Source organism: Ailuropoda melanoleuca, chromosome 2 (assembly GCF_002007445.2).
Source record: "Ailuropoda melanoleuca isolate Jingjing chromosome 2, ASM200744v2, whole genome shotgun sequence".
In the NCBI taxonomy this organism is placed as follows: domain Eukaryota; kingdom Metazoa; phylum Chordata; class Mammalia; order Carnivora; family Ursidae; genus Ailuropoda; species Ailuropoda melanoleuca.
In genome coordinates, this window is record NC_048219.1 from 135,670,803 (window position 1) to 135,693,253 (window position 22,451).

The window sequence follows — 22,451 nt, forward strand, 5'->3', positions numbered from 1 at the left end:
CTAAAAGTATAGGGGATGTTCTCTGGAAGTACTGGAGAGACTGAGGTTCATTTTGAATTGAGAAGGTGGGAAGGAGAGAATCCCATGAAGCTTCTAACTAAGATGGTAGGTTTGTTGAATCTGGAAGGATCATGTCTCATTTTTCCATTCAATTTGGTCATTGCCGATGATGACATTCTCTCTGACATTCTATCGTACCTATATCTTCATCTCCACCTTGCTTTAGTGAATCTTCTGCTCTGACTCAAATTTTCATTTCTCTTCACAATCTTCCAAATTCTTCCATTATGCCAGACGTATCCCCATATAATTGCAGACAATTTTTTCTACATCCTCGTCACTACATTTTCTTCACCTCCTTTCTTATCTAAAATCTGACTTTATCTTGAGGACACTATTTCCCTTGGAATATTGTCAAGGGCAGACAGCTCTTTCTTCCCACTCCATATTTCTTGGGGTATAAAAATGGAATGATCAAGCATCTTTCATTCTTTCCAATATGATTTGCAGACACTTTAAGTCAATTTTATAAAGAAAAAAAGAATTTTCTGTGTAACACATTGTGAATCATGCCATTGAACTATATACTATTGCCTACCATTTCTTGGCTCTATGATCTATTTATTCCTCCTCACTTACACTCATTGGAGACTTAGTACTTGGTTCAGTGTCGCCCTTTCCACCCCAGCACCTACTACCAACAGCTCATTGAAGGGCCAGTCTCTTGTTCTTTGACTTTCTTTACTGTAATAATCTCCACCATTTTACTTTAGTCATATGCAGTTATGGCCATATTCTGGACCCAGGATTCTTCACCTTCTGAGATTTCAAAATCAAACAGCTTTCTCTCTGACTGTGATTTGCTCTCCTTCGAGATCTCTGATTCAGTAACTCTCCCTTTAATCCCAAAGGGCTTTTTAATTCCATATTCCTCTATTTTCTTCCTTTCAGCCCCTTCTTGCCTTTACGTACTTTTCTTTCAAGCTTCTTGTGCTTGTCTATAATAGTTGGACTGCTTCTACTACCAAATGAACCAGTTGAATTTTCTGGAAGCAAAAGTGGGCAGATAGTTTGTCCACATTTTCACTATGACTATATAGAATAGTGTTTGACACAACATTTAAATACCGTCTCTTATGGAGCTTACACTCTAGTATGTGTCTTATGGGGAGGCAGACAGTAAACAAACTTTTCCCTGCCTAAAACATTTTTATCCTAGATTCTTTCCTTGGCTACTCCCTTATCCAATATGTCTTTATTTAGATTTTGCTTCATCCATGCAGTTTCCTCTGACCTCTATTTACCGTTAGGTTCCTTTCACTCTTTTGTGCCACTGTAACACCCTCTGTTTCTTCCCTTATCACAACTTTAATAACACAACATTAAATATGTACTATTTAATCATTTGTATCCCTTACTAGATTGTAAACTATGTGCATACAGGCATTATATCTACCTTGTTTACTATTGGATTCTTTGCATCTAGCATAATATCTATTCACAAAGGGGATAATAAAATATATTTGTTAAATAAAAGACTGAAATCCCCAGGATAAGAGAAAACTGGTGACAAATTCATTAAAGCCTAACACTCTAGTGTTGTGAAAGTTGTAAACAGTTTTAGAGATTAGAGAAAAAAGAATAGGGACCTTGAAAGGTTATATCATGCTAAGATGTAAAGCTCTTTCTAGAGCCATCCTAGAAAATACTGTATATGATATACTGAAGGAGTGACTTCTGAAGTAAAGTGTATGTATTAATTCAACAAGTATTTTGAATACCTTATAGTTGTCAGGTATGTGTACATGTATGAATGCAAAAATATAGGCCATTCCTATTGGAATAAGAAGGATCTCTTCTCTGTTTTGCCTATTAAGAGACTATATTTTAGGACACATTCAGTATAAGAACTTTCCTGAATTAGTATTACTACAATAGAAAATCTGACTAAAAATCTTACCTGTAACAGAGAAAATGACCACCATAAAATCAAAAATGTTCCATCCAATGGTGAAATAGTTGCAATGGAAAGCAATGAGCTTCAGTATACATTCTCCAGTATATAGTATAATAAGAACCAAGTTAATCCAGCAGAGCGCAATGTCCATATTTTGACTCTGTTCATCACTTTGTATCATAATGGTTATTGCTTGAAAACAGATAAGAGCCATAACGATGGCATTAAAAACTTCACTTGTTACCAAGTCAAAGATTAATCCTTGGAATTTATTCTGTGGATGAAAAAAAGAAAAAGAGCCTTATTAATAGGTTATACACACACACATATTGTCTGTATATTTATAATTTCCCTCCTAGCATAAACAGGAAAATAAGTGAGGATCTAAGTTTTTACCGAACTATAACTATAGTGAATAGTCAAAACAAAGAAATAAAAGATCATACAAACTTTGTTAAGGAACATATTTTTTAATTTTGTCAAAAGCATTTGTGAAGAATTTCAAAAACACATTTTCATTTTTAAAAGAAAGTATACAAAAGTAACTTTTCCTGAAGCTTGAAAAACAAATCTAGACGTTTCCTTACTCCTGGGCGATGTATTCTTTTTTGAGAGTCCTCACACAGCAGCCTCCTCAGGGCACGGGGTTGCTTCTTCTGTTTGACGGTTATAAAGATATTTGAGCCTCCCTGGTAAAGAAATGAAAGAAAAAGATATTAAAATCACATTGAATCTAAATTTTACCTTATCATTAACAGACATCTTGGAAAGCTTGGTAATCACTGATTTATCTTTTACAAAGGGCATAAAGGCCATGATCTAAGTCACCTTTAACCACGTCTGACTTGCTGCATACAAATCCACACTAAACATGTAAAATATATGGTAATGACTGAAATCAATTGTCTTTTAGTGCACTTTCTTGTGGGCAGTCAACTCTTTTTTAACTTTTCAGTCTCCTGAGGCCTACCTCATGTTAAACAGAGACAAAGGAGAAACAGTGGGGGTAAATGGAAAAGTTTACTAAGAAAAATTGAATTCAAAAGCTAAAGATAAAATTGGTTTGTACCTTCTAATAAGCAGGAAAAAATAGAGTTGGTCATTTATGAGTTTTTAGAAGTTCATATATTACTTAATTTTCCAAATAATACTTATCAGAAGATATTTTTATACTATTACTCCAACAGTACCTTGTGCTTACATCTTCATAGCACCTTCTAGAGCTTATTTATCTTTGTGTCTCTAGTGCTAATTTCAGTATCTTATACAAAAAATATAAAGGGATTAAGAGGTAAATGTTGCATTACTCTAGAAATTAGGAATATTACTGACCCAAGTCAGGACTTAGTCACTTAAATTTGACAAAAGTCACCAATTTGAAGTCCAGAAGCAGATCCTGGGATGGTATTACAATGGGTTGAAATCCCAAGAAGGTGAAGCATCCAACCGAATGCATATTTGCACACTGTTCTAGTCCCATTTGTTTAGCAGAGACTGAAAGCAGTTTGTTTACCAAATTCTGTACATGGCTGAATGTTGATGACATGATTGAAGATAGAATCTCAAGACAGACTATTTTTTTCTTTGACTTTTTTAGGCTTTCCTACACCTCTAGAGAGTAGGTCTCTGTGGTTAAAATAAGCAGACTTCAAGGACTTTTGAGGCCTTTGCATTTGTAGCAGCCCTGAAGGAAATCTTTGTGCGGAGACGGCACCAAATGGGTTGTTTGGTTCCTTCTCTGAATTGTCTCTTAATCAGTTCAAACACTCCTATTTAGGTCATGTATTTAGGATTTAGGATTCTCTCTACTTCTAGCTGGAAAAGCTACTGTGCTGACAAAGATGTCTATGTTGCTTATGACTCTGAAGCTTTGAACATATCAGAGAGTAAAAAAGTGTAGCTTATTTTTCTTGAACTTCTTCACACATTTGTGCAGACACACCACAACACTACTTGTCAACGTGTCATTTTTACAAACACATACATAAAAACACTTGTAACTTTAAACTTTTAAACTTGCCTGTTTACATTTGAATATAGAAAACAATGTAAAGATGAACATTTTATCAATATTTCTCAATATGCAGGAATATCAATCTGGTTTTTCTAGCTAAGTACAAAATAAAAAAGACATTAAGCTGAATCCCAAACCAATTATTTGAAGCAGGACATTTTTATACATGTGCTTGATTTTCTCAGGCATTAGTGAACAAAGAATATTTGTACTTATCTTTATTTTATGCTTGTTGAAATTAGCAATAATAACACCGATCAGCATACTCAAAGGAAGAAATAATCCAATAATAATAAAGCTGATAAAGTAACAATACATGTAGATGTTGTCTTCAAAATTAGGTTGCCTATTTACCTAAAAGTTAAGTTAAAAAATAAAATAAGCTAGGGCATAGCAGATTTTTAGGGCAGTGAAAATATTCTGTATGATATTGTAATGATAGTTATGTCGTTACACATTTGTCCAAAATCATTAATATAATGTACAACACCAAGCGAACCCTAAGGTAAACTACTGATTTTGGGTGATTATGACATGTCAATGTAGGTTCATCCTTGGTAAAAATGTGCCCATTCCTGTGAGTGGTGTTGATAATAGTCTATGCGTGTGTGGGGACAGTGGTTATATGGGAAATCTCTATACCACCCTCCCAATTTTGTTGTAAACCTAAAACTGCTCTAAAAAGCAAAATCTTAAAAAATAAAAATAAATTAAAAAGTAAAAAAAATAAGCAAAATGTTGATATACCAACTTTCTAAAACATAAGATTTATAAAACAGTTTATAACGGAAAAAACCCAACAATTCTACATGAGGTAATATTTCTTCTTTGTTCTTTGATGAAGTGATAGCATCACTTTGTTTATTTGGATTTTAAAGTTTACTGCATTGGTTTATCAATGAAGTCTGATAATCCTTCAAATGGGGCCTACTGACTTCATCCTCTGTACATAATCTCGGAAGGATTTCATTTTCAGTGAAATAATCTGAAATGTATTTAATATCTGTCTAGCATAGGCATTTACTTTTATCATGTTATTTATTCTGTTATTGTAGGTACCCTGTTCTTGAATTGCAAAAATAATTTTTTCTTGAACCTTAACAATGGCTCTAAGATGATATTGTACTTACACCAATAGAATCAACTGCTGAATTCATAATAGTGATCCATCCATTAAATGTTGCCTGTAAAAATGACATGTATTTAATTCTTATGGAAATCTTAAGCTTCATGGAAAATAAAATGTAAAACTCAATTTATTATGATTATTATGATTATGAATACAGTAAAACATGATTAGTAAGGCTGATCACATTTCAAAAAACCATGTAATTGGGGCCTTTATCACTTTCATTACCACATTTATATTGTCTATTAACAAGTATTTAAAATCAGTTAGCTTCATTGTGTAGCTTAATTATAGTTGATAACAAAATATTGTAAGATAGTATAAATAGAGAGAAAGAGATAGATAAATGGTGAATAAATACATGCTGTCCAAGTGTCATTGTTACTTGTAACTGCTATGTATGTGCTTTTCTATGGGGGGAGGTAAGACAAGAATAAATGATTGACCTCCTCACTTCTGTTAGATGTTGGGGAACTGAGGAGCTACAGCACTAAGTAGAAACAAAACAGTAGTAGCTGCACCAAAAATTGTGACCCTATTACCTTATCAATGATGGTAGAAATAGGTTCCCAGTACCTGCCATCTCCCCTGTCAATCCTACCTTCATATGTACTTCCTTCTCCGAGCAGAGTGGGGTCTGTGTTTCACTTCTGTCTTTCCAAATAAGCCTAGTGTAGCATGTTCCATAACATGTATCTACTAATAATTGCTAAAATATGTTATAACCAACTCTAGGAATCATCCACATTTTGTCCTGTATGTCCACCTCTAATATGAATGAACATATAAAAACATTGATTAAAAAAATCAGAAGTGAACTTACTACTTGAAGCAGTGAAAGGAAGCCATTTCCAACATTATCAAAGTTCAGTTTTGCATTCTCCCATGGCATGGATTCATTAAATAGAAGGCTTTCACACTGACTCTTATTCATGACTTCAAATATAGGAAACCTTTCTCCACTTGTTGGGTCAATGCATTCATAGAACTTGCCAGCAAATAAGTGTACTCCCATGATGCTAAAAGCCAGCCAGATCATAAAGCAGACCAGAAACACATTCAAAGCAGGTAAAGTTGTTTTTATCAAAGCTCTCACAACCACCTGGCATATAAAAACAAACAGGTAAACTTTAGGTAAGAAATGTGAATTCACTTTAATTGGAAATACTAAATGTAATGTCATATAGAAATAATGAAAAAAAAGGGCCATCACTAAAGATTTAATAGGCCACATGCTGGTATTTAAATAACCTAAATAATAAATTTTAATTAAAAAATATACATTAAAATTTCAGATATTCTCAAAATTTTGGTACTAAAATAATCACTAAAAGGCAACAGAATCGATTAACAGAATGATTATTTCACTGATTTAACATGCTTATCAACTTCCTGTATTGTGTCAGAAACGGACAAGACAACTGAACCCGTGTAAATATATGTGTATGTATTATCTAGAAAGTATGTAAAATGAGAAAGAAACAGGCCTACATCTAAGTCTTGGTAATTCTAACTTTTGGGAGGATTAGCCTGCAAAGCAGACACTGAAGTGGCAGGGGAAGTAAGAGGAAGACCAAGAGATCGTAATCAATGAACTCAAGGCAAGAGGCTATGTCAAGAAACACTGAGTGGGCAGCTGTAGCCTGCAAAATCACAAACCTCCTCACTGCGCCACTCGACGTCACTGGTGAACATCACTGGTGAGCCACTCCAGAGTGGGAAGTGTGGGAAATAAATCCACCACCTCAAATTGAATAACAGGAAGAGTCTAGAACCACTGTCACCATTTCTTCAAATTCCTTCTCTCTTGAATTTTATAGTCAGAACTTTATTCTTATCACTCCATGATAGCTGTTATGGCAAATGTAAGCCTGTTCCTATAGCCAAGAGAAATTCTCACTCTTTGCTATTTCATTGTCTTTCCCTTAGCACTTACACTTTTGACTCCTTTCCCCCAACCTCATTTCTTTCTTTCTCTCTCTCTCTCTTTTTTTTTTTTTTTTTTTTTTTTTTTTGTGGCCCCGTTNTTCCCTCAGCCATTACTGGATACATACCCTTTTTGCTGTATTTTCTTGCTGCTATTTCTTAGTTTTCTGGCTTTGAATAAATATTTTCACTTTCAATTGTGCTTTCAGTAACACTTCATTTTATTTCTAAAACTAAACCCCAGATCTTTTGTTGGCACATTAATATTTTGAGAGGTCCACTGATGCTTCTAAGGAAAAAAATGCTATGCTTATTAGAAAATATACTTATGTAAGAATAAAAGCAATAGATACAGTTGACACAAATATTTCAGTAATCAGAGCACCCAAGACTGAGTTTATTAAATATATAAAGCATTAATTTTGTAATCATGTGATTCTTTATATATTCAATGATATATTTTCAGAAATCATTCATCTACAGAACTTCCAGATGTTGAGATGAAGCTTAAGATCTGAATCTGTAATAAAACAGAACAGAGAGCCCAGAAATAAACCCACGCTTATATGGTCAATTAATCTATGACAAAGGAGGCAAGAATATACAATGTGAAAAGATAGTCTCTTCAATAATGGTGCTGGGAAAAATGAGCAGCCACATGCTGAAGAATGAAACTGGACCCTTTCTTATACCATTAAACATAGATAATTTCCTTATTAGATCCTATCTATATTGACTATGTGATATTCTGTAATATTAATCAAATAGGCAGGATAATGATGACTCATCTCTGTAAACAAAAAATGCAAGAAAACATTGATGTGTGATTATGAAATGAAAGGTAAAATTAGATTTTTTTTTCTGCCATTTCTGCATATAGCTGATCACTGTATATTACATAATTATACTATGTGTGCTGGTCATAAAATTTGTTTTCTTCATTAGGTCTAGCCATAAGGGGTGGGTTTCCATTATAGGCCCAAAAGATTGAACATTAGTTGCTTTATGTGGCTCAACCTATTAGTTTTTCTCACATTGTCCAGAAGAAGTTTTAACATGTTGGTGAGGCAGAGAGGACAAGAATTCATAACTTGTGATGTGTGACTTAAAAAAAACTAATTTATTTTAAAAATCAAACTTTTATTCCATATAATTACTTAGTATGTACAATATTCCTATAATTTTTTTTTAAAGATTTTATTTATTTATTTGACAGAGACAGAGACAGCCAGCGAGAGAGGGAACACAAGCAGGGGGAGTGGGAGAGGAAGAAGCAGGCTCACAGCGGAGGAGCCTGACGTGGGGCTCGATCCCACAACGCCGGGATCACGCCCTGAGCCGAAGGCAGACGCTTAACCGCTGTGCCACCCAGGCGCCCCAATATTCCTATAATTTTAAACAGCTAGGTGATCAAAGTTTCATCTTCTGCCAGTTATATTTTTAACATTGAGATAATTTTATTAATACTCATAGACATTCATGTAGGCTAGAATGGTATTGCTTTTTGAAACTTTATATTCTTTCCCAACTACTAGGGGTTTTCTTCTTATTTTTACGATTTTTCATATCTTATGTGCACTAAAGACCTGAAATATTAATAAGCATAACTAATATACCTTTCTTCTATATACTAAAATAATAGAATATAGGGGTTTTGCATTAATAATGTTAAGGATGCAAATGAGAAGACTATGAAGATTTAATTTGTAGAAGTTTAGTAATCTTAAATAAAAATATACACATTAGCTTAGAAATATTTTTCTTACCTTCATTCTTTCAAATTGAGACAGAACTCTGAGTGCCCGAAGGAATTTAATGGAAATAAGTGGTTTTAATTCCTCCCGAGATTTGCCTATTAAGCTAAGACAAAACACCTAAATATATTTAAGGAAAAAAAGAGTTAATAGGGATTAATTTTAACTTTAATCAAAACAATCTGCAAAATAAACTTTGCATTTATTATAAAAAAGATAAACAGTCAAGCCTTACCAAGAAATATGCAAAAGATTTAATGTATATTTCCATATATCTTAACGATGACTTATAGAAACGTATAAGAAAATAACTTTGTGTTAAAATTACTTTTAAAAAGGTAAATATTTTCTGGTAGTAGGAATATATATTATTGAAATAAACAAAAATTTGTAAATTTGTATATTTGACATACTTTATGATCAAAGGTTAATATTTATATCAATTTTTAGTTTGAAATTAAGAATCAGTTTCATGAACATTTGCAATCTAGTACTAATGCACTATGTATTCATAAAAGCAAAATTTGGAATATATTAACATATGAATTCATACATAAATATGGTTAATAGAATAGGATTTCGGAGAAGAGACATCAAGGAGGGTATGAATATTTTCAAGTACAAGTACAAATTACAAAAACGTATACAGAGATACTAAGGTGATTTTTTAAAGTAAGCATATGCATAAAAATCATTCGGGGTTGGGGCACCTTTGTGGCTCAGGGAGTAAACATTTGACTCTTGGTTTCAGCTCAGTTCATTATCTTGGGGTCATGAGGTTGAGCCCCATGTCAGGCTCCAGGCTCAGTGAGGAGTCTGCTTGGAATTGTCTCTTTTCCTCTCCCTCTGCCCCTCCCCCCGCACTCTCTCTCTCTCTCTCAAAAATAAATAAACCAATAAATCTTTAAAAATCAATCAGGATTAATAAACGTTAATGGAGATCAAGCAAGATGGTAGAATTACGATTAACTTTTATAGTATCTTCATATTTTCTGTATTTTCAAGGCAGCATAAATGAAAAATTTGTTCTTTTTATACTATAGCAAGAGATGGTCTTAAAGTGAGCTTTGAAGTAAGCATATGATTTATGTAAGTGTGGAGGGATGTGGAGACATAAGAACAATGACTAGGAAAGAGGAAGGTGGGTTGAAGGTATAGTGTGATTTTTGTTGGAATAGAAGGTTAATTGGCAATAATTTATTTAGAAGACAAAGGTCAGATATTGTAAGTCATCTTCTTTATACAACAAGAAGCTTCAATCATTGGTTATAGAATAGGAGCCGTTTGTTCATGTTACAAAAATTACTGAGTACCTATTATGATACATGAATTGTTCTAGGCATTGAGGATAAGAAGAGAACCATATTGGGAAAACAATTCTCCCCTAAACGAGCTAACCTTTCAGTGCGGGAAGACAAACAATCACAATGAATAAACAATGCATACCAATTAATATGTAATATTAATAGGTGCTATGGAGATGAAGAAAACAGAGAAAGGAAAAGGGAGCATTGTGGTAGACACAGTTTTCAATACAGTAGTTCAGAAAGACGAACTAAGTGAGGTGAGCCAGCCAAAGTTCCAGGTGGAAGGAAAAATAGGTGCAAAGGCACTAAGATGGAAGTCATCTGGGCATAGCTGAAGAACTTCAGGAAAGTCAGTGCTGGTGGAGCAGTCTGTTGACTGGGATGGGGGAAATGGAGAGTTGTAGGAGATAAGACTGGATCATGTGGAGACTTGTAGGCTTTGATTGCAGAGAATGCAGCTTTTTACTCTGAGTGAAATGAGGTGTTTACTGGAGAGTTTCAAGAAGAAAAGCGACTTGAGCTGACTTCAATTTTACAACAGTAAAATGCATATGGTTGCTATGCGAAAAGCAGAATGAAGGTGTGCAGTGGTGGAAGCCTGGATCTCAGGCTGATAATCTGTTGCAGTGATCCAAATGAGAATTTTTGGTAGCTCGAATCAGAATGGTGATGGTGAAAGCTGTGGTAAGTAGTCTAATTTTGAATATATGATTTAAAAATCGAGCCAACAGAATTTAAATATTTTAGGATATGATGTGCAATAAGCCTATTCTGTTAGTAGTGGGTTCATAGGTGATTGTTAGAATAATCCGGGAAAGAAATGTTGAACTTCTAAAATATTAGGACTTAAAGAAAAGGACAAATGTTAAGCATTACGAATGAAGATATAGGGGATTTTGTAACTGAAAATGTACAGAGAAGGAAAAAAAAGAAGGTATAAGTAAATGCAAGAGTTAAGTGAGAATCAGAGTAAAGAAGAAAATCAAACAATAAACTTCTAAATTTTTCTTTAATACGTACAATAACAACCATGAAGTCTAGCTTGTACCAGCCATTAGTGAAATAGGCTTTAAAACCATATGCCATCCAATTTAGAAGCATTTCCAGAATGAAGATGTAAGTGAAGATCATGTCAGCATATTCTAATAAGATTTTAATAGTCCTTCTCTGATCAATATATATATCCTCAAAAGCCTGTAGGTAAAAAATATAAGGATTAGTGTACATGTAATTTCTAAAAATTCTTTGGCATAAAGAGGAATTAAATGCCCTCTCTAGCAAGCAGATGGTGAGCAAAGTCATTTTCTGATCCCATGCCCATAGCAGACATCATTAATTGGTCCCAGAACTTATTATACAGACTAAACTTGCCACCGCAGTGATCCAAAAAACTTCTCTCAAATCAGTTAATCACACTTAATATAAGAGGTGGAGCCTTTACTCACATCTGACTGGTTCTTATCTCTAATTCCATGTTGCCAACTCGCAGATAAGTGCTAGTTGCTAATAGAGAAGTAGAGATTTTTAAAGAATATGTCTTCAGATATCCACACTGCTGTTACAAGAAAAGTCACAAAGCTTGTTCTGCTGCAGAAATAATCAGGTAAACCAGTGGAAACACACGAATATGAAATAAAACTGTAATTATTTATCCGAAGCATCTCAGATTTAATAGGTCAACCTTAATTTTACTGTGGAGGATGCAAAGTCTGACAATGTCATTTAAAACAACTTTGTGTTTTTATTTTAACACTGAAAAAAGGCAATAAAGTACCAATAACATCAGGCAGGCTTATATCAAAGTGCATCCAAGGTCAAAAATTAGATAAGGATTAAAATAATCATATGCAAATAATGGTGTGATTCTTATAAGTCTAATGTTAAATAAAAGTAAATATGACAGTGGAGTTACTGACTTTCAATTGAACCAAATATGGAGTAAAAGTGTCTATATAAGCAAATCATAAATATCTAAAATGATTATAAAGGGTTTTATTGCATGTATTTATTTATTAAACAGGATATTTTGCAAAATAGTATAAAAAGATATCAAAAGTCTTCAATTAAAGAAAAACATAAAAAATGGGCAAAACTAATCTAGGGCAGTTGAAGTCCATATACCAGCTACCCACGTGGAGTGTGGAAGTAATTCTTAGGGGTCAGGGTATGTGGTTCTGGAGTCCTAGTAATGTTCTATTCCTCAAGCTAAGTGACAGTTACACAGGTGCATTCACTTGGTGAACATTCTTTAGCCTATACACTTAGAATTTCCATGGTTTTCAGTATGTGTGCTAAATATCAATATAAAGTTTATTTTATTTTATTTTTTTTTAATTTTATTTATTTATTCGACAGAGATAGAGACAGCCAGCGAGAGAGGGAACACAAGCAGGGGGAGTGGGAGAGGAAGAAGCAGGCTCATAGCAGAAGAGCCTGATGTGGGGCTCGATCCCATAACGCCGGGATCACGCCCTGAGCCGAAGGCAGGCGCTTAACCGCTGTGCCACCCAGGCGCCCCTAAAGTTTATTTTAAAAATGTATGCAGCACAGGAACGCCTGGGTGGCTCAGTCAGTTAAGTGTCTGCCTGTGGCTCAGGTCATGATCCCAGAGTCCTTGGATGGAACCCCATGTCAGGGTCCCTGCTCACTGGGGAGTCTGCTTCTCCTTCTTCCTCTGACCCCCTTCCCACTTGTGCTCTCTCACTCTATCTGAAGTAAATAAAATCTTAAAAAAAATAAAAACAAGTATGCAATACAAAGTCTGGTTACCAGTTGTGACTCCATTTTCTCTGCTCTGTGCATTTCACAATTAACTATTTCTTGTGTATCCTTCTCTAATCCTCTTCAATCAAATACAAGAAAATAATATACATTCTATTTTTCTTTATTTTCTATGTAAAATGTAGCATACCTCATTCAATATTAAATAAATAAAACAATTTAAGAATACATGAATGACAGCCGGAAATATGAATGTTAATAGATATCTAATAGATACACTTTATTCTAGATCTTCCTTTTTTCACTTATTACTATATCTTGCAATATCCACATGCTTTTGTATTTTTTTAAAGATCCATTTATTTATTTTAGAGGAAGAGAGTGAGAGAGCCGGTGGAGGGGCAGAGGGAGAGAATCCTGAAGCAGGCTCCCTGCTGAGCATGGAGCCTGACCTGGGGTTGGATCCCAGGACCTGAGCCAAAACTGAGTTGGCGGTTTAACTGACTGAGCCACCCAGGCACCTCAGCTTTTATATATTTAAAATAGCTGCACAGTATCCCATTGGGTGATTGTACCATAGCATATTTAAACAGTCACTTATTATGGACTTTTTTTTTTGCTTTTCAATCTTTTTCTATTACAAAGAATTCTTCAGTGAGTAGCCTTATAAATGCCTTTAATGCATGCTCAGATATTTGTAGGATAATTTCCCAGAATTAGGGTTGTTGGGTCAATGGGTAAATATATTTTTGGTTCAAAGGTTGTTAAAAGTATATACAGCACTTCTCTTTCCTGATTGAATTGGTTCCAAAATACTAGCACAGTACAACAGTATGTGTGTGCATATACATAAAACTTCGTTAAAATAAGAATTAGGTATCTAAACATTCATTTTTCCCACTGTCATTCATATATTTCAAAATTGTTTTATTTATTTAATATTGAAAGAGGCATATACAGATTTTAAGAAACTGTAATACATGTCTTCCAAAAGTAAAATCACAGAAAATGAACTTTGCTGCTATAATAAGTTTTCTGGGGAAAAACTAATTTGGCATGATGACTTCAAGTAACAGACTTCAGATACATTTTTTTCCCATAAAAGTCTCACATACTTACTTACCAGAGCACCTGTGCTGAGCAGAGTGACAAGGCCAATGAAACACTTAAAACAACTGTTTTCCACTATCTTGCAGCAGGTTTTCCTTATGTTCTGCCAAATTTTTCCTTTCTTGGATTCTCTACTAAGTTGGCCAGGTGAAGATCTTTGTCTATAACCTGTCAAGAATGAAACTGCTAAGAAGAAAAATCTTTTTTTTTTTTTAAAGATTTTATTTATTTATGTGACAGAGATAGAGACAGCCAGCGAGAGAGGGAACACACGCAGGGGGAGTGGGAGAGGAAGAAGCAGGCTCATAGCGGAGGAGCCTGATGTGGGGCTCGATCCCGTAACGCCGGGATCACGCCCTGAGCCGAAGGCAGACGCTTAACCGCTGTGCCACCCAGGCGCCCCAAGAAGAAAAATCTTGATAAGTCATGAAAAAGTAAACATCTCAAACTTTCGACCATATACCTTAGCAATTTGTTATTTAGGGAATCTAATATAGGTGCTCTCTGATTTACAAATTTTTGATTTTTACCCCTGCTCCTGTGACCACTGCAGGCATTGAGGAAGGAAAAGAAAAAAACTTAACTTGGGAGTAGTTTGGAAACAGTAGGAGGAAAGAAATTGTGAAAGGCAGAGTTGACTTAGAACATCCCCTAGCCTTGTGGGACAGTCTGAGAATAGTATTAATGCCCCACCGTTCAAAAATAAACAAACAAACAGAACCCACACATGTACAACATCTTCTAAATATCACATTTTGGCATAATGCCTGAAAGTTCATTCTCTGAAGATTCACGTGGCATAATAAGCATTCTCATTTTAGTACATGGATATTTATGAAACATTAAGAAGTATAATATTAGTTAAGTCAGTTAAATTGATGTCAGGTCTTAAGTGGTAGGAGAATGGGATTCTGATTGAAACTATCTGAGGAGCTCGCCTGGATTACAGAGTACTTTGTGGGTGAGGTACACATGCATGGGTTGAACTCTACTTTCTGGTTAGGAGAGTTAGCATAAAGAAAACCAGAGACTTGAGAAGACAGTGTTTAACAGGTGAGAAAATGAAGAAACAGAGGTGGGTGGAATTTAAAGTCAATGCGTTTCATTTTAGAATTTTACCTACTGTCAATTTATACTCATCTTTGATAAAAAAAAAATGTTTCCTCCTTTGTCTTGAATGTTACAAGTCCTAGAAGTTGAGCTACTGAGAGCAAGTTCTTGTTTTGAATACAGGAATTTGAGAGCATTTACCAGTTACCATTCTGATGATTTCCAGTGATTTCCAATGTCCAGAACCTGTAATTATTTGTTAATCTTGCTAGGAAACTAATTTGAATTATAAGTCATCAAGAGATGAATGTTACATATCTCGTGAATCGATCAATTGACCAAAGCCTTATACATTTCTTCATATTCATGTGGGATATAAAAACAAATCACCATTACATGGTTTGTTTTCCTATGAAAGATACAGGATGTTTTATATGAGCATTTTGAATATTGACTGTATTCCATGAAGCATAAACACACACACACATGCACACATGCATGCACACACATACACGTACGCTTATTTAATCTTTTTACCAGTCCTGTGAGATAAGTTTTATTACTATTCTCAGTTTACGTATTAGGAAATGAGCCTGAGAAAGGGTAAGTTAAAGCTAGTTGATGGTGGGATGGGATTTGAATTCAGGCTATCAGATTCCAGAGCCAATGCTCTTAACTACTGTATTAAACTTCCCAGGAAATAGGCCCTCTCCCTCTTTTCCAAATGTTGACTTTTTTATTGACATTCCCTATAAATTTTATCAGGATTCATATGGGCATGTGTGCATGTGTATGCACACACATTTGTGTGTGTGTGTTCCTTAACCAAATTAATAAACTCTCTAAAATCAAAATATATCCAATAGTATTAGTTAGGATAAGAGAAATTTAGTCTAATTTCAATATAATGATCAAAGGAACTTATTTTTTTCTTACCATCTTTCAGATGCTTTGGCTTCTCATGTTCACGAACCATTTCTTCTTCTTCAGAGATAGCAATGTCAACTGTGCTGCACTCAGATGAGCTAGATTGCTTTACCTTCTGAAAAATAAATTCCCACCAAAAAAAGCTGTGATTAAAGCTTCTCACTGGAGTTCAAGTTTATTTCATTTTCAGAAATAAGAAAAATTGTGTACAGAAAGACTTCTATAAGTTTTAAATGCTTTTTAGGGTAACTTCAGGATTGATATTAAAATGCATGCATATCTCTGTGAGTTAAAGTTTTAAAAACTTAATTAAAAATTCATTTAAGCTAAAATAATTAACATACAGTTCATAACACAGTTCTCCTTAAAGATGTATAGGATACTGTGTCTCCAGTATCCAAAAGGATTTGAATTTCAAAGTTCTCTTGAAGTTATTCACAAGGGTTCCATATATGCCACTTCAGCTAGATGAGCAGTATCAGAATAAATTACCCCTTGATGCTAAATATGGGTAGACAAGAGTGCACTTAGTTTGTATTGTAAAATCCAATCCAGACATTCTTGTGTTTATCATCATAGGACAGGACTGATGAGAGGTTACCCTGAGGTGAAATGAAGAAATGGCACAAGGAATAAGGGTAAGGAATAGACCTGGCAAAGTGGTACCAGCCATATGGAGAGAGGCTATTTGCAGGGATTGACATCTTTCCCACTCTGCCCTTGACTGAAGTTCAAGCCTGGATAGGATAAGATAGCCATGACTTTGTATATGTGGTAATAATGCATGTGACATGCATGGCTTTTACTTGAAATGATTTTCTCACAGTGCTTTATTTTACTTTATTTTAAAAATAAATATAAAACACATCATCCTTTAAAATGACCAAAATCCTAAAGTTAACAAGGAAGATTATTTTCCAATTAAAAAATAAGATAAATTATTAAAACATCTGGAAAAAAACAGTCTTATTTCTTAAAAATTAAGGAAAGATCTAAGTAAAGTATATCAAAAGGAAAATTATAAATATAATTTATACCTATTGGTCCTACCTATTGGTCTTATCCACAATAAATGTCAAGGAAATATAATTCGGAAGCTCTGTTTGCCTTAGACCTTACCTGATCAATTGTCAGTAAGACATTTGATGCTCAATTAAAAAAAAATATATCCATCAGGAGACTACTCTTAAACAAATTACTTTTATTATTTCAATTCCTCATATTTTCTTTATTTCTGATGAAATAAAGGCTATAACAATGTACTGATTTGAAAGTAAACAATAAATGAATATTATATAACACTTGGGCATTCAATAATCAAAAATTATATACCTTATATTTATGTTATTTTAGAATTTTTACATAAACTATTTGATGTGATTTTTCCAAATGTTTTTAGTATGTATTATTCTAAATTTAAAAATAAATCAATTAGGGTTCAAAATTATAAGCAATTTTATTAGAAGACTACTTAATAACATGAGAAAGTGACCATGTTATACTGCTACATTACGAAAAAAGTTATAAAACCCAATGTAAAGTTTGATGTTATTTTTATAACTATAAACATTTAGTTATGTTGCAACTAAAAAATGGCTGAAAGTTTAAATACCAAAGAAAGAAGAGAATGTATCTCAGAATTATCAGATCACATGTGATTTTATGTTCTTTGGTTTTTAGTAGATCAGCATCCTTATGTACTTATGAGTTACATAATCTTTAAAGTGTCTAAATTAAATATGTAACTAAATATACAGATAACTGAATAAATCTCTGAGCAGCTAATCAATCAACAAGACCAAATAATTACATAGCATAAATTACAACTCCTGAAACCTCACTATTTACAATTATATTTAGTGTCATCTTTCCTATTATGTTCATATCCCAGACTTTCTAATGAGATTGGCAAGAAGTTTCCTGGAGCATCTCAGCACCATGTGCTGTGATAAATAGCAATTTTACCCAGAAATAGATGATAGTCAAAGTTGTAGGTGAAGATATATAAGTGTAACTGGAGAAGAGTTTTCGCTGTTTTCTAGAAATGGTATTAATTAAAGGAAAATGAACCTAAAAATATTGGGCATGCTAGGGAGTGAAAGTGTTTCCCTAATACAAACATAGATGCCTTCACTAGGAGCTGGAAGGATTTTGAATAATTGTAATTCAACTCCTGCTAGGCCAATTTGAGAAGTTATTGCAGAGCAGCTGCCAAGCTGTAGGAGATCTGGGAGACAAGATTGTGCCAGAGACTTTTTTGGGGATGTGGAAAGAGACATTGTCTCCCCCTCCCTAGTGCCTGTGAGCGATCCGAGATGGTTCCCTACTGAGGTACAATCCAAGAAGCTCACAGAGCACATGTGATCTCTGTAGATGGAGCTTCCTATGAAATTACACCTACTGAGATATCAGAGTGCTTGCAAATGAAGACGATAAGATTGATTCCAGTAAGGTGTACGTTTTAGAAGCTAAGTTAAAAGCAATATCTACACTTATTTGAATGTGTTGGGTTTTTTTGTTGTTGTTGTTGCTTTTTTGTTTTGTTTTGTTTATCCCGTAATTGACAAAGCTACCCACTGTTCACAATGCAAGCTGGTGGGTTTTCTTTATTCTTTTAGTCCAGCTCAATTATATATGTTATAGTAAATGTTGCAGAAACAAAGTGACCAGAATCCTAGAATTTATTCAAGTAAGAAAGTTTTTTAGCTCTTTTGCAGTCCAGTTTCACATTTCAAAGATGAAAACGCCCAGGAGAGTTTAATGATTTCTCTGATAATACACATTGATTTTGAAAACTTAGTTTTCTTCAATATACTTTTCTTCATCCCATTCTGCCTTCTTATTAATTTACTGAATTTTGTAATTATATTATCTAATTTTACTAAATGTTTACTATAGACTGGGCGCTGTTCTATGCACCATTGAACTTTTTTCTCAGTCCTATCCTTCCTAAAAATATAGATTCAATTTTATCTGAATTTATAGACAAGGAAACTGAAGCTTAAACAGGTTAATTAACTTCATCAGGAGCATACAACCAGGAGCAGGGAGTGCTCTAGCTAGGATTGAATGGGTCATCTAACTAACTCTGCAACTTCAACACTAATTCACTTTCTTACCAATAATGCCGAAAATCAACTAATAAGCAATCAGAATAGTCAAACATCTTACCTCTTTGCTGCTCCCATCACCTGACTTGCTTTGAACCTCTTTATTATCCAGATTTTCTATATCAGATTCTCCTGAAGCAATTGGTACAGTTTCTGAGACACTAGGACTGGGGATAAGTGACTGACTCTCATTTTCAGTCATTGTGTTTTTCTCTGTGCCACTGCTTTTTTCCTTATCCTTGAGGAAATCTTGACTGTTGCTTAATTCAGAAAGGGTGTGGTCAGAAATATTCTCTTTAACATATACACCGTTTACACTGTCCATTTTGTTCTTTGAAACATTTTGGTTTTTGCATAATATTTTAGAAAGCACATAGTTTATTTCTTTCTGAATCTTTGCCACCGCACGCTGGAGGTTTTTTGCTTCATCATCCTCTTCAGTTGTGGCAGCGTTGTATGAACTAAATGAGCTCACCAGCGCCAGAAACAGGTAAATTATCTAAATGAGGAAGTAAATGAGGTTAAGTTTATCTCACTTTCTGTTTCCTTCTAAACAATAAAATATCTTTTTTAAAAAACTGACCTGAGATTTGAAAACAGAATGTGAGCTACAATGCTATATAGACTATTCAGTTCTTCCAGTGGGTGAGGGTCTGTGCTAAGGGTTTGTACAGCCAGAACTCATCTTAAAGTCACAACATCCTATGACCTATCATTTGTTTTTCTTTTATAGATGAAAAAGGAAAGGCTTACAGGTGTCAAATATCAAAGATCACATAGATCAGACTCAAGTGTGTCTCATTCCAAAGCTTGTTTTCTATCACTGAGCCAGGCTACCTCTTCCAAGATGAGAAAACAAACTGCTACTTCTGACGGCTGACCACTTCAGCACTATCCCGGGAAGATGTACAGTGACACCGTCATGGGTTCTGCAAACCCACAAGGAATATCACGGGGAGAGAGCTATTCCTGGTTCCAAAACCTGCATCTAAATTTTCTTGGCACATGTTAGCACAGGGACTGGGTAGGTTAATCGATTCTCTGTAGTAATAAATTTGGTTAGATAAGAAAGAGATGAGTGATGGAAGAATCATTCCTAATAGTTGTAAGCTATTTGAACTCAAGGACAGTGTACATTTTGACCTTTATTATCACTGAAAGATATGATCAAGCCATGCTTAGTTTCCAGAGAATCATATTTTTATCTTGTTTTAATTGTAGGACATAGATAATATTTTTGGAGTTTAGAGTTGGAGATTCATATTGATAACTCTCTTAGACTTAAAGTAATAATTTGAGCATCTTGCTTGTTATGGAAGTTTTTCTCCCTCTCTTTGGATATCTGAGCTTTTTATGATTTAATTTCCTTTATGTTTTACATATTGTTTTTAACAGTCAAAATTCAAATGACATGAATTACGTTTAAGAATATATATATGAATAATACATATATGCTAATATAAAGTTTACTTACAGATAATATCGGCAGGGGCTCTATGGCCTTTGTATGAATTACATTATTAGCATTTCTATCATTCTTAAAAGACAATGAGTTCAGGACTTTAAGAGGGCAACACCAAATATAATTTACGGTTGTTGGTTGTTTCTTTTCCTTCCTTTGGTTATTAGGCATGGTGAGAAATAAGGAAAGGATGTTAGGTAAGAGTTTCATGACTACAAGCTTCACGTGAGCAGGAACCAAGTTTTCTCTTAAGTAGACAACTCTCACAGTGCTAGGCACACAATAAGTGATAAATACATATTTGTTGAAAAAATCAACTGTAGAATGAATGAAAGAATAGATTTTGTGACAGGATTTAGACAAGGAAAAATTTTGCTATAATAGTTGTATTTTTAAGAGCTTACAATCTAAGATTTCTTATATCTTAGATACACATACCCCACATAAAGTACCTGCAGATTTACATATACGGTAAAAATGTTAAAAGGCTGAAAATGAAATTCGAAATGTTCTAACTAAGGTATAAAGAAAAATTTTGCAATACTACAAGATACTACTGTATTATTCAAAAATAGTCTTTTAAAGGATTAAAAAGGAAAAACAGAATGTGTAAATCACCAAAACTATAGAGGATTGACTACTTCTTATCCGAGCATTAATAAAGAAGGAAGGGGGAAACACAAAGATTATATTATATAAGCTTAGAGTAACTTTATTCTAGTCACAGTGTTTTTATAAAGAGATTCAAAACATTTTTTTGTTTTTGTGTTAAAAGATAAAATGTGAAATAATGTATATAAAAAACCATTTAAATGTCTCCCCTAAAATTTGCCTTCCCTTTTACCTCAAAGATGTCTACCTGTTAGGTGAGAATTGAGCAACTCTTATCAAAATAAAGTAGTTTGAAAGAGAAAGAAGATTCAAGGTTTATTTAAGTAATTATTTTTCAAGTACTTTTCAAGTATTTTGCAAGCATTTTTCAAGTATTTTTAAAGTACAAGTAATTATATGATTAGTAATGAAGGAATTTAATATGTATGAAGGTTCTATTTTAATATTGTTAAAATTACATCTTAACACATATTTAATTTGAGAATATGTAAACATGTGGCATAACATATATATATATATCATTTTTTTATTTTTAAGAAGCAACGGCATTTTATATTGTTTTCTATTTCTTTTCTTTTTATGTTTCTATCCCTCAAGCAGAGACCACAATTCACCTGGTGACAATTACTTAAATTACAGATAAAAACACTTGGCAGGTTTGCATAATTGAAACTTCTAAGTAATGTTTAATTAACAAAACTATAGATGCGGGAGTTATGATTTTCTAGAGTTTAAAGAAAGTAAAACAAACATTTATGAATATTTATAGAGTGCTAGCTAATATTATTTAAGTTACAATAACCCTATGAGGCATATATTATTATATTCATTCTCCTATTAGAGAATTTCAGGCTTAAAGAGGCTGAGTAATATGCACAAAGCCATTTAATTAGTATATGATAGAACTCCTTTTGAACCCATGTTTTCTTGGATCTGAACTGTTTCTTCTACAACTCAACACTGCATATAACTATTTAAAAGCCACTTAAATACTTGCTTTTGTATATAATTTGTTGTTTCCACTTAAGGCTGAATCACTGTTGGAATTTTGTTGGGTGAATAAGATAAACTTAAAAAATGGGAAATACCTTCTTTTTACACCAATATTGAGTTTTAGTGTGAAATTACAATGCTATAATGCAATGAGCTGGAAGTACAGGGGGAAAAGTTCTACAGCCTTACAGATTCTTTCCTTGCATTTTTTCCCTTTTATTTACTCTAGTGTTATTATCATGATGTCCCACACATGGATGACTATTGAGGGGAATAAAGTTGAAAAGATTTAGCAAGCCAAGCAACATGATGACCAATCAATTGGAAATGGAGGCTTGTGCAACTCTACTTTTCCCTGAAATCCCTCTGCCTATTGACA

The 22,451-nt window shown here is 33.8% G+C and overlaps 1 protein-coding gene across 3 annotated transcripts in view; it reads right to left on the bottom strand.

Annotated features, from left to right (window-relative positions):
• The window catches only part of SCN7A (sodium voltage-gated channel alpha subunit 7), an 80,654-nt gene that overhangs the window by 3,814 nt on the left and 54,389 nt on the right, over nt 1-22,451 (bottom strand). For all 3 annotated transcript variants that reach the window (XM_002923800.4, XM_019804424.2, XM_034654678.1), the window contains exons 15-24: nt 19,067-19,504; nt 15,905-16,010; nt 13,932-14,086; nt 11,108-11,281; nt 8,793-8,900; nt 5,924-6,202; nt 5,102-5,155; nt 4,188-4,325; nt 2,545-2,649; nt 1,961-2,231 (exon numbers count right to left, since the gene is read on the bottom strand). In XM_002923800.4, coding sequence (XP_002923846.2) covers nt 1,961-2,231; nt 2,545-2,649; nt 4,188-4,325; nt 5,102-5,155; nt 5,924-6,202; nt 8,793-8,900; nt 11,108-11,281; nt 13,932-14,086; nt 15,905-16,010; nt 19,067-19,504 — 1,828 coding nt within the window. The remainder of the gene's footprint in view (nt 1-1,960; nt 2,232-2,544; nt 2,650-4,187; nt 4,326-5,101; nt 5,156-5,923; nt 6,203-8,792; nt 8,901-11,107; nt 11,282-13,931; nt 14,087-15,904; nt 16,011-19,066; nt 19,505-22,451) is intronic.